This window comes from Vanacampus margaritifer, chromosome 18 (genome assembly GCF_051991255.1).
Source record: "Vanacampus margaritifer isolate UIUO_Vmar chromosome 18, RoL_Vmar_1.0, whole genome shotgun sequence".
NCBI classification, from domain to species: Eukaryota; Metazoa; Chordata; class Actinopteri; order Syngnathiformes; family Syngnathidae; genus Vanacampus; species Vanacampus margaritifer.
The window spans coordinates 6,290,103-6,301,603 of NC_135449.1; the positions used below are offsets into that span (position 1 = coordinate 6,290,103).

General features: G+C 39.7%; 1 protein-coding gene across 2 annotated transcripts; it reads left to right on the forward strand.

The window, feature by feature from the left end:
* Window positions 1-557: 557 nt before the first annotated feature.
* Window positions 558-10,382, forward strand: tbc1d24 (TBC1 domain family, member 24). Of its 2 annotated transcripts, none has more exons than XM_077551712.1 (7): window positions 558-655; window positions 2,460-3,514; window positions 5,312-5,470; window positions 6,351-6,414; window positions 6,499-6,594; window positions 7,352-7,598; window positions 9,156-10,382. In XM_077551712.1, exons 2-7 carry the CDS (start codon window positions 2,529-2,531, stop codon window positions 9,308-9,310), a joined length of 1,707 nt encoding a protein of 568 aa, XP_077407838.1. In that variant the 5' UTR covers window positions 558-655; window positions 2,460-2,528; the 3' UTR covers window positions 9,311-10,382. The 2 variants fall into 2 exon arrangements, with proteins under 2 accessions (XP_077407838.1, XP_077407839.1); XM_077551713.1 differs by lacking the exon at window positions 558-655 and adding an exon at window positions 672-805.
* Window positions 10,383-11,501: the final 1,119 nt, after the last annotated feature.

The window sequence follows — 11,501 nt, forward strand, 5'->3', positions numbered from 1 at the left end:
TTTTTATCACACTGGACATTTTTCTGTGCGTTTGTATTTATTTTTGCATTGTTAACACAAAAACCTGGCATGTGAATCCACTGTAGTTATTTGACAAACATATTTTCTCACAGATACTGTTATAGAAGGCTGGCTGGAAATATCATATACATTCACCTGAAGGGCTTGACCAGATGTACTTCTTCCAATTACAGTATTACAAAATAAACGATGTCATATAGTTGTGTGACATAAGTTGCTGCAAGTGGCACGGAGGTTCTCCACAATTTAATCATCAGTAACAAGTGTCATGTGTTGGGCGGTTGTGTCTTGGTGGTAGCTTTGACCACAGCACAAAGGAAGGTTTTGTTACCCTATTAGAGTGCTTCCTGTCCCACTGTAATCCATTTAGATAGTCTGGAGGTAAACAAGTAGCCTGCCTATATATATATGTTGCATTATGTGCGAGAAATTCTAGTATGTGTATGGTCTTGGGATTTTTGGTCTCAACGTTAAGAAAATAAGTCCCAATGAAAACAATCCATTTGAGCTCTTGAGCTTGTCCCGCAACTGCAAATTGAGCTTCCATGCAGCTGAGCCGCTTTGGAGCAAATGCGCATGCGCGAGGCGACTTGCTAAATTCCGCTTGACGTCTCAAGACATCTCCCGCATCCAGGTAAGAGCAACGTCTGCATTTTTTTTGCACCTTTAGTCTCCTTAAGAAGCATATATGCTCCTTCCTGACGCTCGGGTTGAGATCTACGTGCATCGTTTTGTCGCCAAGTCACAATAAAAAGACGACCGCGCTGCCAAGATTCGTGTGGAGGTACACGGGCGCTTACGCTAGCCGTTGCTAAACCCTTAGCAGACACATTTTTAGGAAGTTATTTTAATATCTGAATGGTTATGTCCACGGTTTGCGTGTGCATGTGTGGGGTCGTAGGTAGCTGTGCCTGTTAGATTGTGGTGGCGTTTGTCACAGAGGCAGCTGGCGGTTAGCTCATGCTAACAATGCTAACCCGGCAGGAATGAATGGAAGAGGTTGAGACAGATTTCTTTTAAATGCACCTTACATAATTATTTGAAGATCACGATTTAGATTTTATGAATTAATATGTTTTTGATGATGCAAGCTATAGTTACAGACGCTTCGTTCGATTTTTTTGTGTGTGCAGAAAAAGTAGATGTATTGATGCTTTTTGTGAAATGTATTTAACCTCAGGGCCAGAGAAAACGACAATAATGTAAGTACAAATTTAAATGCCAACTAATTTCTTCTACTGATTGAAAATTTATTTTAAACAATCTTTTAATTGACAATTGTAGTGTATTTACCCTCTTGTCTTTTTTTTTAAGTACATTTTTTTTATTTTATGATTCTCTTGTCTGAGGTTATTTTGCATTTGACTTAGCTGAGTGCAAGGGAAATTGATCTCAAATTTTTGTCTAGATCAGCAAGACTTAGAATAAAACTACATGCATGAGAAGTGCGCTCCTGTTACTCAATTACAGTCTGACAAGTGGACCCTCATGATTGTTTGTTCAAAATAGCACAAAATCTCCCTTGCCTTCCTTTAAGTACAATTGATGCGCTTTGTGGAAAGATATTTTTCTGACATGGATCATGTGGAAAAGCAAGCTACTGTAGTTTAAGTGAATAAGATGTCTCAAATGAGTTAAACAAGGATCAAAGTCTGCAATTAACTATGAGCGAGAGCAGATTTTCTCAGTGTCGGCCTGTTGCGTAAAACCATGAAGCGTGTTTACGACGGCGTCTTTCTGAGTATGTTGCAACTGATCTTTGGACATGCTCTTTCGTTCTCCACGTGACGAGCGCTAAAGCAACGTTAAAGGATGTTCTTTGCATATGCTACTTGATCTCCTATTTGCCACGCTTCCGGAGATGCTTGCTTTAACTTGAGCTTGACCAATTAAGATGTTTCATAGACCGGCGCTTTCTCGTGAGAACTTGCATTCCAGTCACATCACGGATTTACTTGATCTAATTGTCAGATATTTTTGGCTGTAAAATGCCCATAGATTGGATTATGCTCTTTCATAGCAAACATTTACTGTGACCAGCTGGCAGTAAGAAGTTAAAAAAAAAAAAAATCCAATGTACAGTATTTGGTATATGACAGAAAAATCGCCCAAAAAAAAAATGAGGATCACATTGCAATTTAATCACAATTTTACTTAAGCTATTATTCTGTTGTTTGAATAGCAACAAGTGAATGTCATGTTTCACCATAGCCACCAAAAAAACTTGCTAAGCAAGGCGGCCCACCAGGCCTATGAAGCACTGGGGGAAACCCTGCCAGTTAATTTTATCTTCTACATTCTAGTGGAAGACAAAGATACTTTTTGTCATAAATAGATCATTTCAAGACAAATTAAGTTAAACAATGTCTATCCTTGGCTCTAAAAATCTCTGCAAATTTTTCATTTTCCCTTCTTTCTTTTTTTTTTTTTTTTTACAGTGACAGTCATGGGGCTCTAACTCGAATAGGCCAGTGATCAGCTGTGTGGAGGAGTAGTTTAGTAACGCCATGGCTGAAGAGGACTATGACACCTTTGTGGACTCGACCCAGATGGGGGATCTGGCCAAGAGCAGCGGGCCCGCCAAGGTGGACTGCAAGGACCTGAAAGAGTTTAAGCAGCTGGCTCGTCAGGGTTACTGGGCCCAAAATCACAAACTTCGGGCGCAAGTGTACCAGCAGTTGATCAAAAGCATCCCCTGCCGCACGGTCACGCCGGACGCGGAAGTCTATCGAGACCTCATGGGAAGCGCGGCCACGAAGAAGCCGTCCTCCAACATCCCGCTGCCGGACTTTGTGGACGAGAACCCCGTGCCGCGCTACTGCTTGAAAGCCGACGCAGTTGGCTCCGCCCATCGCATAATCAGTTGCGTGGCTGGTCAGTTCCCCGATATTTCTCACTGCCCGTCCCTCCCGGCCGTTACTTCTTTGCTGCTGCACTTTAGCGCAGACGAGGCTCAGTGTTTCGAGCACGTAAGCCGTATACTCGCCTGCAATGAGCCCGGGAAGCGGCTCCTGGACCAGACCTTTCTGGCCTACGAATCCGGCTGCATGACCTTCGGGGACCTGGCCAACAAGTACTGCGCACCAGCGCATAAACTGATCGTGGCCACGGCCCAGGATGTTCTGGAGGTCTACTCGGACTGGCAGCGATGGGTGCTCGGCGACTTGCCCTTCAGCCACATAGTCCGCGTCCTCGATGTCTACCTGGTGGAGGGCTACAAGATCCTGTACCGCGTGGCCATAGCGTTACTCAAGTTCTACCGGAAACACAAGGCGGGAGCCGCGGCGGGGCTGGCTGACCAGCAGCAGGATTCCGGCAAAGTCAGGTCGGACATTCAGGCTTTCGTCAAAGGGATCGCTTCGGTGGTCGCGCCTGATAAGCTGCTGGAGAAGGCCTTCTCCATCCGGCTGCTGAGCCGCAAGGAGATCACCTTGCTGCAGCTCACCAATGAGAAGTCCCTGCAACAAAAGGGCATCACTGTCAAGCAGAAGAGGTATGACAGAGAAATGTGATCAGTAACAAACACAGTAAAAAGCCTCAGACCCCACCCACAATGGGGAGAGAGGAAATACAAATATTTTTATATCGTTTTTATTTTAGTGATAGACAGATACCAATTATTAGTAGTCAAGGAGACCGATAACTGATATTTTAAGCTGATATTCATTTGCAGTAAAAGAGAAAATATTATCAACATTTAAAAAAAAAAAAAATCTTTTAATCTTAAGCATACAAAGAATTTGTTTAAAATTTCTAACAAAAATTGCAGGGAGCATGTGTTAAAAACTAAGCAAGTAAATATTTCCTTAAAGTTTTCTACTGGAGATAAAGTTTTCCAAAATTTTGACAATTTCTTAATTTTATTTTAATTTAATTTTATTTTTTTTAAATAAAGTGTAGAGTTCCCAGTGTCAGTATATATTTTTTTTATATAAAGTGGAAATTTAAATAAATCCATAAATGAACAATTTCCTGTGTCACACCGAGCGATAAATGCATGGGAAATACAAATATAGCTAATTTGGGATTTTGAATATGTTCGAAATGGTTTTGTGAAAAGTAAAAACTTGTCTGTGAACATCCTACAAATCCTGATCAAAACCCTCAGTTTCGCTACGTTCGCAAGCATTCACCGCTCCGTGAGATATCGGTTTTATCGGCCTTCAGATTCGTTAAAAGGCAGATGCCGATATTTGTCAAAATGCCAAATATTGATCATCAGTCCATCCCTATTTTATTTGAATTTATTAAACACGCCTATTCCTAAGTTCTCACCGTCTCAAATAAGAGGCGAAGCGTGCTTGCTTCAAGCTGTTTATTCACCACTCCAGTTGAAATTGACTGCAAATCTGCCGCAAAACAAGAAATGTATATTTCAACACCAAAATATTTAACCAAACCATGTATTTTTGTCTTACAAATCTGCTAGCTAAATGCTAATATTTGATGCCAAATTACAAAGATGGGCTACAAAACAAACAAAAGATGTTTGTAAAATAAGCGTGAGTTTGATGTGTTAGTTTTACTTTTGTTTGTTCTCATATTCCTGTCTCACATTCTCTCCTTGTTTCTTTCTTTTTTCTTTTTTGCTCCCATTCTTCCATCAATTTTCCATCTCCTCCTCACTCGCTTCTCCTTTTGGGTCAGATCGAGGTGGGTTCTCACCTCTCTTCTACCATCTCCATTCATTGTTTTCCTATCTCATATGTGTTGTCTTTTACTCTAGGTTAGATTTCATACCACAATTGTAAATGACATTATATGGACAAACCAGTCCAACACCTGGTGATTACAGGAAGTGAAAATGGAAGAAAATATGTAGTCCATTCCCCGTTGGCAGCTAAAACCAATCAAATCAACTCTGCTTGCTTTGTTGTAGTTCATGTCAAAAATGTTTGACAATATTTTTTTTCCATATACAGTAGTGCAGGGTTTCCCGTCGTTGTTGAGCCAAGGACATCATTTAGTACATTAGCAAAAATAAATAAATCATGGCTCACTACCAAAAATAAATATCACGCAAAAATGTATTCTTGTCTCAATTTGGTCACAAATGTAAATATTTGTGAAATCTGAGCTCATTTAGTTACTTATATTAAATTATTTTGTCTTTATATGTTGCTTGCATGCAATATATATAATAATTAATAATAATACATTTTAATTTAATTAAAAAAAAAAAAAGATTTAATAATTTTCAGAATCACTGCTTTAGTTGCTACTCAAACCACTCACCAGGACTGTAAGTTAAGCACCCCTTCCTGTGTTTTTCTTCCTGCGGCGTCCCCAGGAGGAACGTGCAGCTGGCACTTAACCCGGACACCTTCTCCTCGGAGATCGTCAGCGCTAAGGAGATGCGAGACATCTGGTCGTGGATCCCCGAGCGCTTCGCCCTGTGCCAACCGCAGCTCCTCTTCACCACCTCCACACATGGCTGCAGCCTCAATCGGTACATTTCAGCGTCTCTACTTTTTTTTATTGGAAATTGGGCACCTGCACTTCAAAATAGACGGAGCAAAATAAGTACGTCAAGAACATGAAATAATAATTTAAAAAATCTGAGTTTTTTTTTTTTTTTTTTTTTACTTTACTCATTCACTCCCAGCCATTTTCACTGAAGCAACCCCCTTCGCTCCTGGCTGTTTTACTGGATTTTGACAGATTTGGCAAGGCCCACAGAATATCGTGTTCTATTGCTTAAAAAAACATGGAACTACCAAAAGAAAGATTACAGTCTCTTCTTTCATCAGGAAAAAAAAGTATATTTCTATCTGTTTCTGGTTTGCGGCAAATTAGCATTAGAATATAGCTAAGTTTCATCATTATTCACAAATCGATATATATATATATATGTATATATATATATGTATATATGTATAAAAAAAATATTTTTTTTTTATTATTTAAAAAAAAAAAGAGAGCAATGATGATGTCAAATCGAATGAACAATACTGAGCTTTCCTGAGGGAAAAAAAAAAAATATTCACAAATCTGTTTAGAACTTAGATTTCTTATACTCTGCTGTCACCTGGTGACTGTTTTTGTAATTACTACCATTGCTGCACCCGTTCTCTGCAGTTCAGAGGCTGCATCGAAGCCTTCTGTATGCTATAGCGTAAAAAAAACCTAAAGATCGTATAAATACGTCTTTGGGACACTTAAAATTAAAATAGAACGTATTTATACGTTTTGGGGAGCAAATTAGTTAAGTGCAGTGCTTCTAGTTTAGGAGCATGTGTGTATTTATATAATTGGTATTTGTGTTGAATCTAAAGTGGGTCTTTGCAGAAAGTTTACTGTATCCCCACCCCCCCCCCCTCCACACACAGATTTTACCAGCATTGTGAAGGCTACGAACCCACGCTGCTCCTCATCCGAACCACCGACGGCGATGTAAGGCAGCAAATTTAAAAACGAATGTTAAAAATGTTGACAGATGCAAATGAGTGAATTATCCCAACGCTCTTTTGGGCTCAGGTGTGCGGAGCCTTCCTGTCTACTGACTGGGAAGAACGCAAGAGGGGAGGCAACAAGTTGAGCTTCTTTGGCACTGGGGAGTGCTTCGTCTTCAGGGTTAGTTGGTTTAGTTGGTTTAGTTGGTTAGTTTTATTTATTTAACCTACCGGTAATTCGCAAGCATTTTTTTATTCATTTTACAAATATTGTTTTTGTTAAACTGCATAGGGAAGGTTTAGACAGAAATGACATGGTAAAAAAAAAAAATTACATTGTGGTCGTTATTGTTTTTCACCAATCTAATGTATGTGGCTCTGCTGGCAAGCACTGCACTTTCTCATTATAGCCAGCAGAGGGTGCTGTCCACTCTGGTTTCACATGCTCTTGAGTTCAACATTATTGGCGTCAATTTGCATAAAAAGACTCCATTTGCTAAGTCATGTTGAACAAAAAAAAAAAATTAACCAGTCTGTGTGGTGCATTAGCGAGTCTCCTGCACTATAAATAGAAACGAGATTATGTCTCAGATGTGCCCCCTGCGTGAATTATTTACTCGCCACAGCTTTGAGCTGTCAGAGCTGCGCACGCCGTCAAATGCGCTCATCTTACGCATTCGTGTCCAAGCACGGCAAGATCCGGATCGTCTGTAACCTGATCCGGTTGCGTTTCATCGGGTCACCATAGTAAGACGCTGGACTGATATCAGGAATTGGCGGTTTATAGGTAGCATGAAGCAACTCGGTTAATTGTCTTTTCTTGTTCAAAGCACTTCCTCATTGTCAACATGGCAGAGAGTAACTAGTTTTGAATGCAGGACTGTTCCTAATAAAGTGTCTGGCGAATCCCTGAATGAATCCTAATTGTTTGTCGCCAGCTTAAACCGGAGATGGAGCGCTATGAGTGGGTGGTGATCCGTCACCCCGAGTTAGCCTCCGCTGTTAAGGATCGGGGTCACGGGGACGACGAGCCCTCCGAGGGCCAAAACTCTGACAGCAATAGTTTGCAGCAGCCAGAGAAGCCGCTTGGCGAGCTGTCGCCCTTCCTGTCCGCCCGCCATTTCAACCTCAACTCAAGGAACACTTCCATGTTCATGGCTGGGAACTTTGACTCCATTATTGTAGGTGAGTGACAGGCAGGACAGTCTTTTATGCAGTGATTCACAACCACTGTGGGAAATCATCCTATTTCACTTAATTGGTCTGAAAATTATTATTTACTATGAATAATGGCTGTTTAGCGACATCTTAATACAGGCTTAGCTATTTAATGCTTCTCCACTAGATGGCAGAAGGAACAATTAACATGCGTAGCCACCTTTTGCTATACAATACAATAAAAATTTTGTGCTCTTTTTTTTTTGGGGGGGGGGGGGGGTTAAATAATTTTGTGCTCTACTAAACAGTCCCAGATTTAGCAACCGAAACGGATAAAAATGGTCTAATTGAATTTAAAAGATCCAAGATCTAATCTTAGAAAATGCAATAGTCTTAAACTATTCTAAAACTAAAAGTAATCAAGGTCAATCTAAATGCAAGTGTAAGCAAAGTCAAACTTAAGTTTACAACAGTAGTTAAAATTCAAGATTAGTCGAAATCTAGACAAAGTTTGAGAGTAGTTTTCTGTCTTGTCGAAGTCCACGACCTCTAAAAGTAATCTAGTTAAATCCAAGACCAGTCCAATTCCAAGACTAATCTAAATTGGACTCAGAGAGGCCTAAATCTAATACCTCTAAAAGTGATCTAGTTAAGTCCGAGACTTGTCCAAGTCCAACACTCGTGAAAGTGACAGTCCAAGTCTCGTCTAAAATACAAGACTACCAGTAATCTCAGAATAGTTTTAAATCCAAAGCCAATTAAACAAATCTAAATACCCAATAAGTCAAGTGTAAATTTAAATAGAGTATAGTAAAAAAAAAAAAAGACTGTTCTAAATCCAAGTTTGGTCTAAATCCAAGGCTAAATCGAAGAGTAATCTAGGTTTTAGACCAGTATAATTCCAAGACCTCTTAGTCTTGGACTAGATCATCTTGATCTAGTCATGTCCAAGACTAGTCCAGTTCCAAGACTAATCTAAGTAGGACTCGGACTAGTCTAAGTATAAAACCTCTAAAAGTGATCTAGTTAAGTCTAAAACTTCAACACTAGTCTAAGTAGACTAATCTAAGAGTAATCTAAGTAAGTCTCAGAATTGTTTTAAATCCACGACTAAATAAAAAAAAAATCTAAATAAGTCAAGTGTAAATTTAAGTCTAAAAGTGAGCTAAGTCCAAGACATTCGAAGTCCAAGTATAGTCTAAATCCAAGGCTTAAGTCTAAGAGTAAGTAGGTCTCAGACCAGTCTATATCTAAGACTAAATCTAAAAAATAATCTAAATCGCAATTGCAGTAGTCTGACTGGTCTAAATCCAAAATCACAGTAGGCCTATTCTAAATCGAAGACTAAATCCAAATCTAGTCTAAATCCAAGACTGTGTTCGACTACAGTAAATGAGTCCAGATTTTGAGTAAGTGCGTAGTACTGTATAGTTTTTGTGGCATTTTTGTTTTGTGTGGAGCCATGAGATTATTTCGATGTAAAATGTGTGCCTTGGTTCAATAAAGGCAGTAAATAACGCTGCTTATAACGGATGCAACGCCGCATTGCCAATCAGCACCAACGTTTGTGCGTTTTGCTCTCAGGTGGCGGTGAAGGCAACGCTCTCTACATCGACTCGGAACTCAACCACGGGCGCACCGGCTGCTGCACAACGTTCGACAACCCGCCACTGTGCGCCGAGAGCTTCCAGGTGTCCCTGCTGGAATCGTGGGGCTTCCAGGACGCCATGGCCACATAAGGTCACGCCCACCTTATACAACTGCATCATTAAGCACTGCTCACAAAAAAGTTTTGGGATATTCGGCTTTCGGGTGAAATTTCAGCACGTTTGCTGTTTTCCGGCAAAGAGCTGAATGGGCAAACTTGACAACAAAACGTCCTGCTTCAGTTGGGATGTGGAGGTTTAGCCGCAGGTTACAACAGCGATAGGGACTGGAGGAGTCACTGAAAGGCATAAAAGTGTAGGTCCTTGGAAATGTTCAAGTTTTAGGTGGAAACATTTAACTTCAGCCGTCCTACAAATTAATCCATGATAGTATTTATGAACATCATTTCATCATGTATAAAATGTGATCCCTCTCCTTTTTTTTTCTTTCTATTTTTGTATGTAGAAGTGTTTATAACTGGTTTAAAAATGTGTACATTTTCATGTGGTGTGTTGGTACGCATGTTGAGCTGAAGCAATTGCATTTGTAGATCAGAATGTCGATTTGGTTTTGTGTGACATTTCTCAAGACTGCCAAATTCACAGTAAAACAAAGTGCAGTCCTAAAAAAAACTTTGGAAAAGAAAAAAAAAATCACTCACCAGATCTGGTCATGTTAGTATGTTTATATCTGGGATATGCACAGCCATTAACCGTTTTTAAATGTCTAGTAAACAGGGTTGAAATGTCATAAAAGTAAATGGATTCGCTCAGTCAGCTGAAGTTGTGTTCATGTGTACGTGAGAGCTCCGACTGAATCCATGTGATCTGTGCTTGTATCTGTGATGAATTTCAGTGTTGCCATTTTGCACTATGTTTATGCCAAAGCTGCCGAGTGAGTGACAGCTAAGCTAGCCAATTTTGCTCTTTTTTTTTTTTTTTTTTTGTTATGAACATCAGAAATTTGATGATTTGGGTTCAAATAAATGTTTATCTCCTGCTTACCATTAGGATTTTTTCCGTCCTTGTGTAAAACGGTTACAAGGGCCCAGAATTGTGGCCTGTTGGTGGTTAAATGCTCTCACACTTATGCAACTTTATGCTATTTGTACATTTGTGTGGTTAAATGTCTAATTAAAAAGTCACTGGTATAATACAGCACTCATTCGACTGTCTTGACGTCTTGTTTTTTTTTTTTTCCCCCCTTTACTCAAGTCAAGTATGCCAGATGCCTTTTTAAAGTCATCTGACCTAGAATGTAAACCTTTAATCCCCCCTCACTAACAACTCATTCTCTTGGTTGCTACTGCAATTTTATTTATAAGATGCTCTTTGTTGTTGTTTATTTCGGGTTGATTCCCATTTAACGTATTGATGTTTCCGAATTGTGTTAATGCGCAATGAAAATAGACGCGTGCATGTGAGGGAAGGAATGTACTCACCTCTATTTTTTGTTGTCTTTGAGGAAGTTTCTGACTGAACTGCAAAACTGGAAATTTTTACACAGACATCCACAGTTACCTCAAAATAGTGAATTTGTATTCAGTAATGATTGGCCATTTTCATTCTTAGTGTTAAAATTATCCATATCCTTGACAATTTGACCATTAACACTTTACCATAGCTAAAAATCTGCCCTGAAACAAAAATTCTGATAGAATGTATTGCACATAAAAGAAAAAATAATAATTGCACCAAATAAGCCATTTAATTCAGTGATACTTTTGTGCACCACTAGAGGGAGCCCATGAGCTACTGAGATTTACAAGTTTAAGCATTCTAATCGAATATAAATAAAGAACATTAGGCATGTATTGCTAAAGAATTAGCATCCGCCTCACTGTTTCCATTTCGAGAAATTTTTTTAATTTATTAATATGACCACAGTTGAAACAGTATCTATTGTTTTAGTACACACAATATGTGTTAAATCATCCATATTGTAACTCATCATTATTAAAACAGCCATTTTATTAGCACCGGGTGTGGCAGCGTAATGCATCCTGTGAGATGTGATATAGGTGATGGCAAAAAGTGGCGTAGTAATTCCCTCTTTACGATAAGTGCCGTTGACTCCAGCCTTCCAAGGCTGCTCTCTTCATTGAGGATCCTGCTAATCACACGTGTGCGTCTATATTTAGCCTGCTGCTTTGGGTGTTGGTCTGGCGCATCTCTTGGAGACCACGCTTTGCAGCCCTTGCAATAAGATGCTTATGTCTTAACCCTATACTGAGATGGGCTTCTTCTGCAACAGCCCCCCCCCCCCCCCCCCACACACACACAC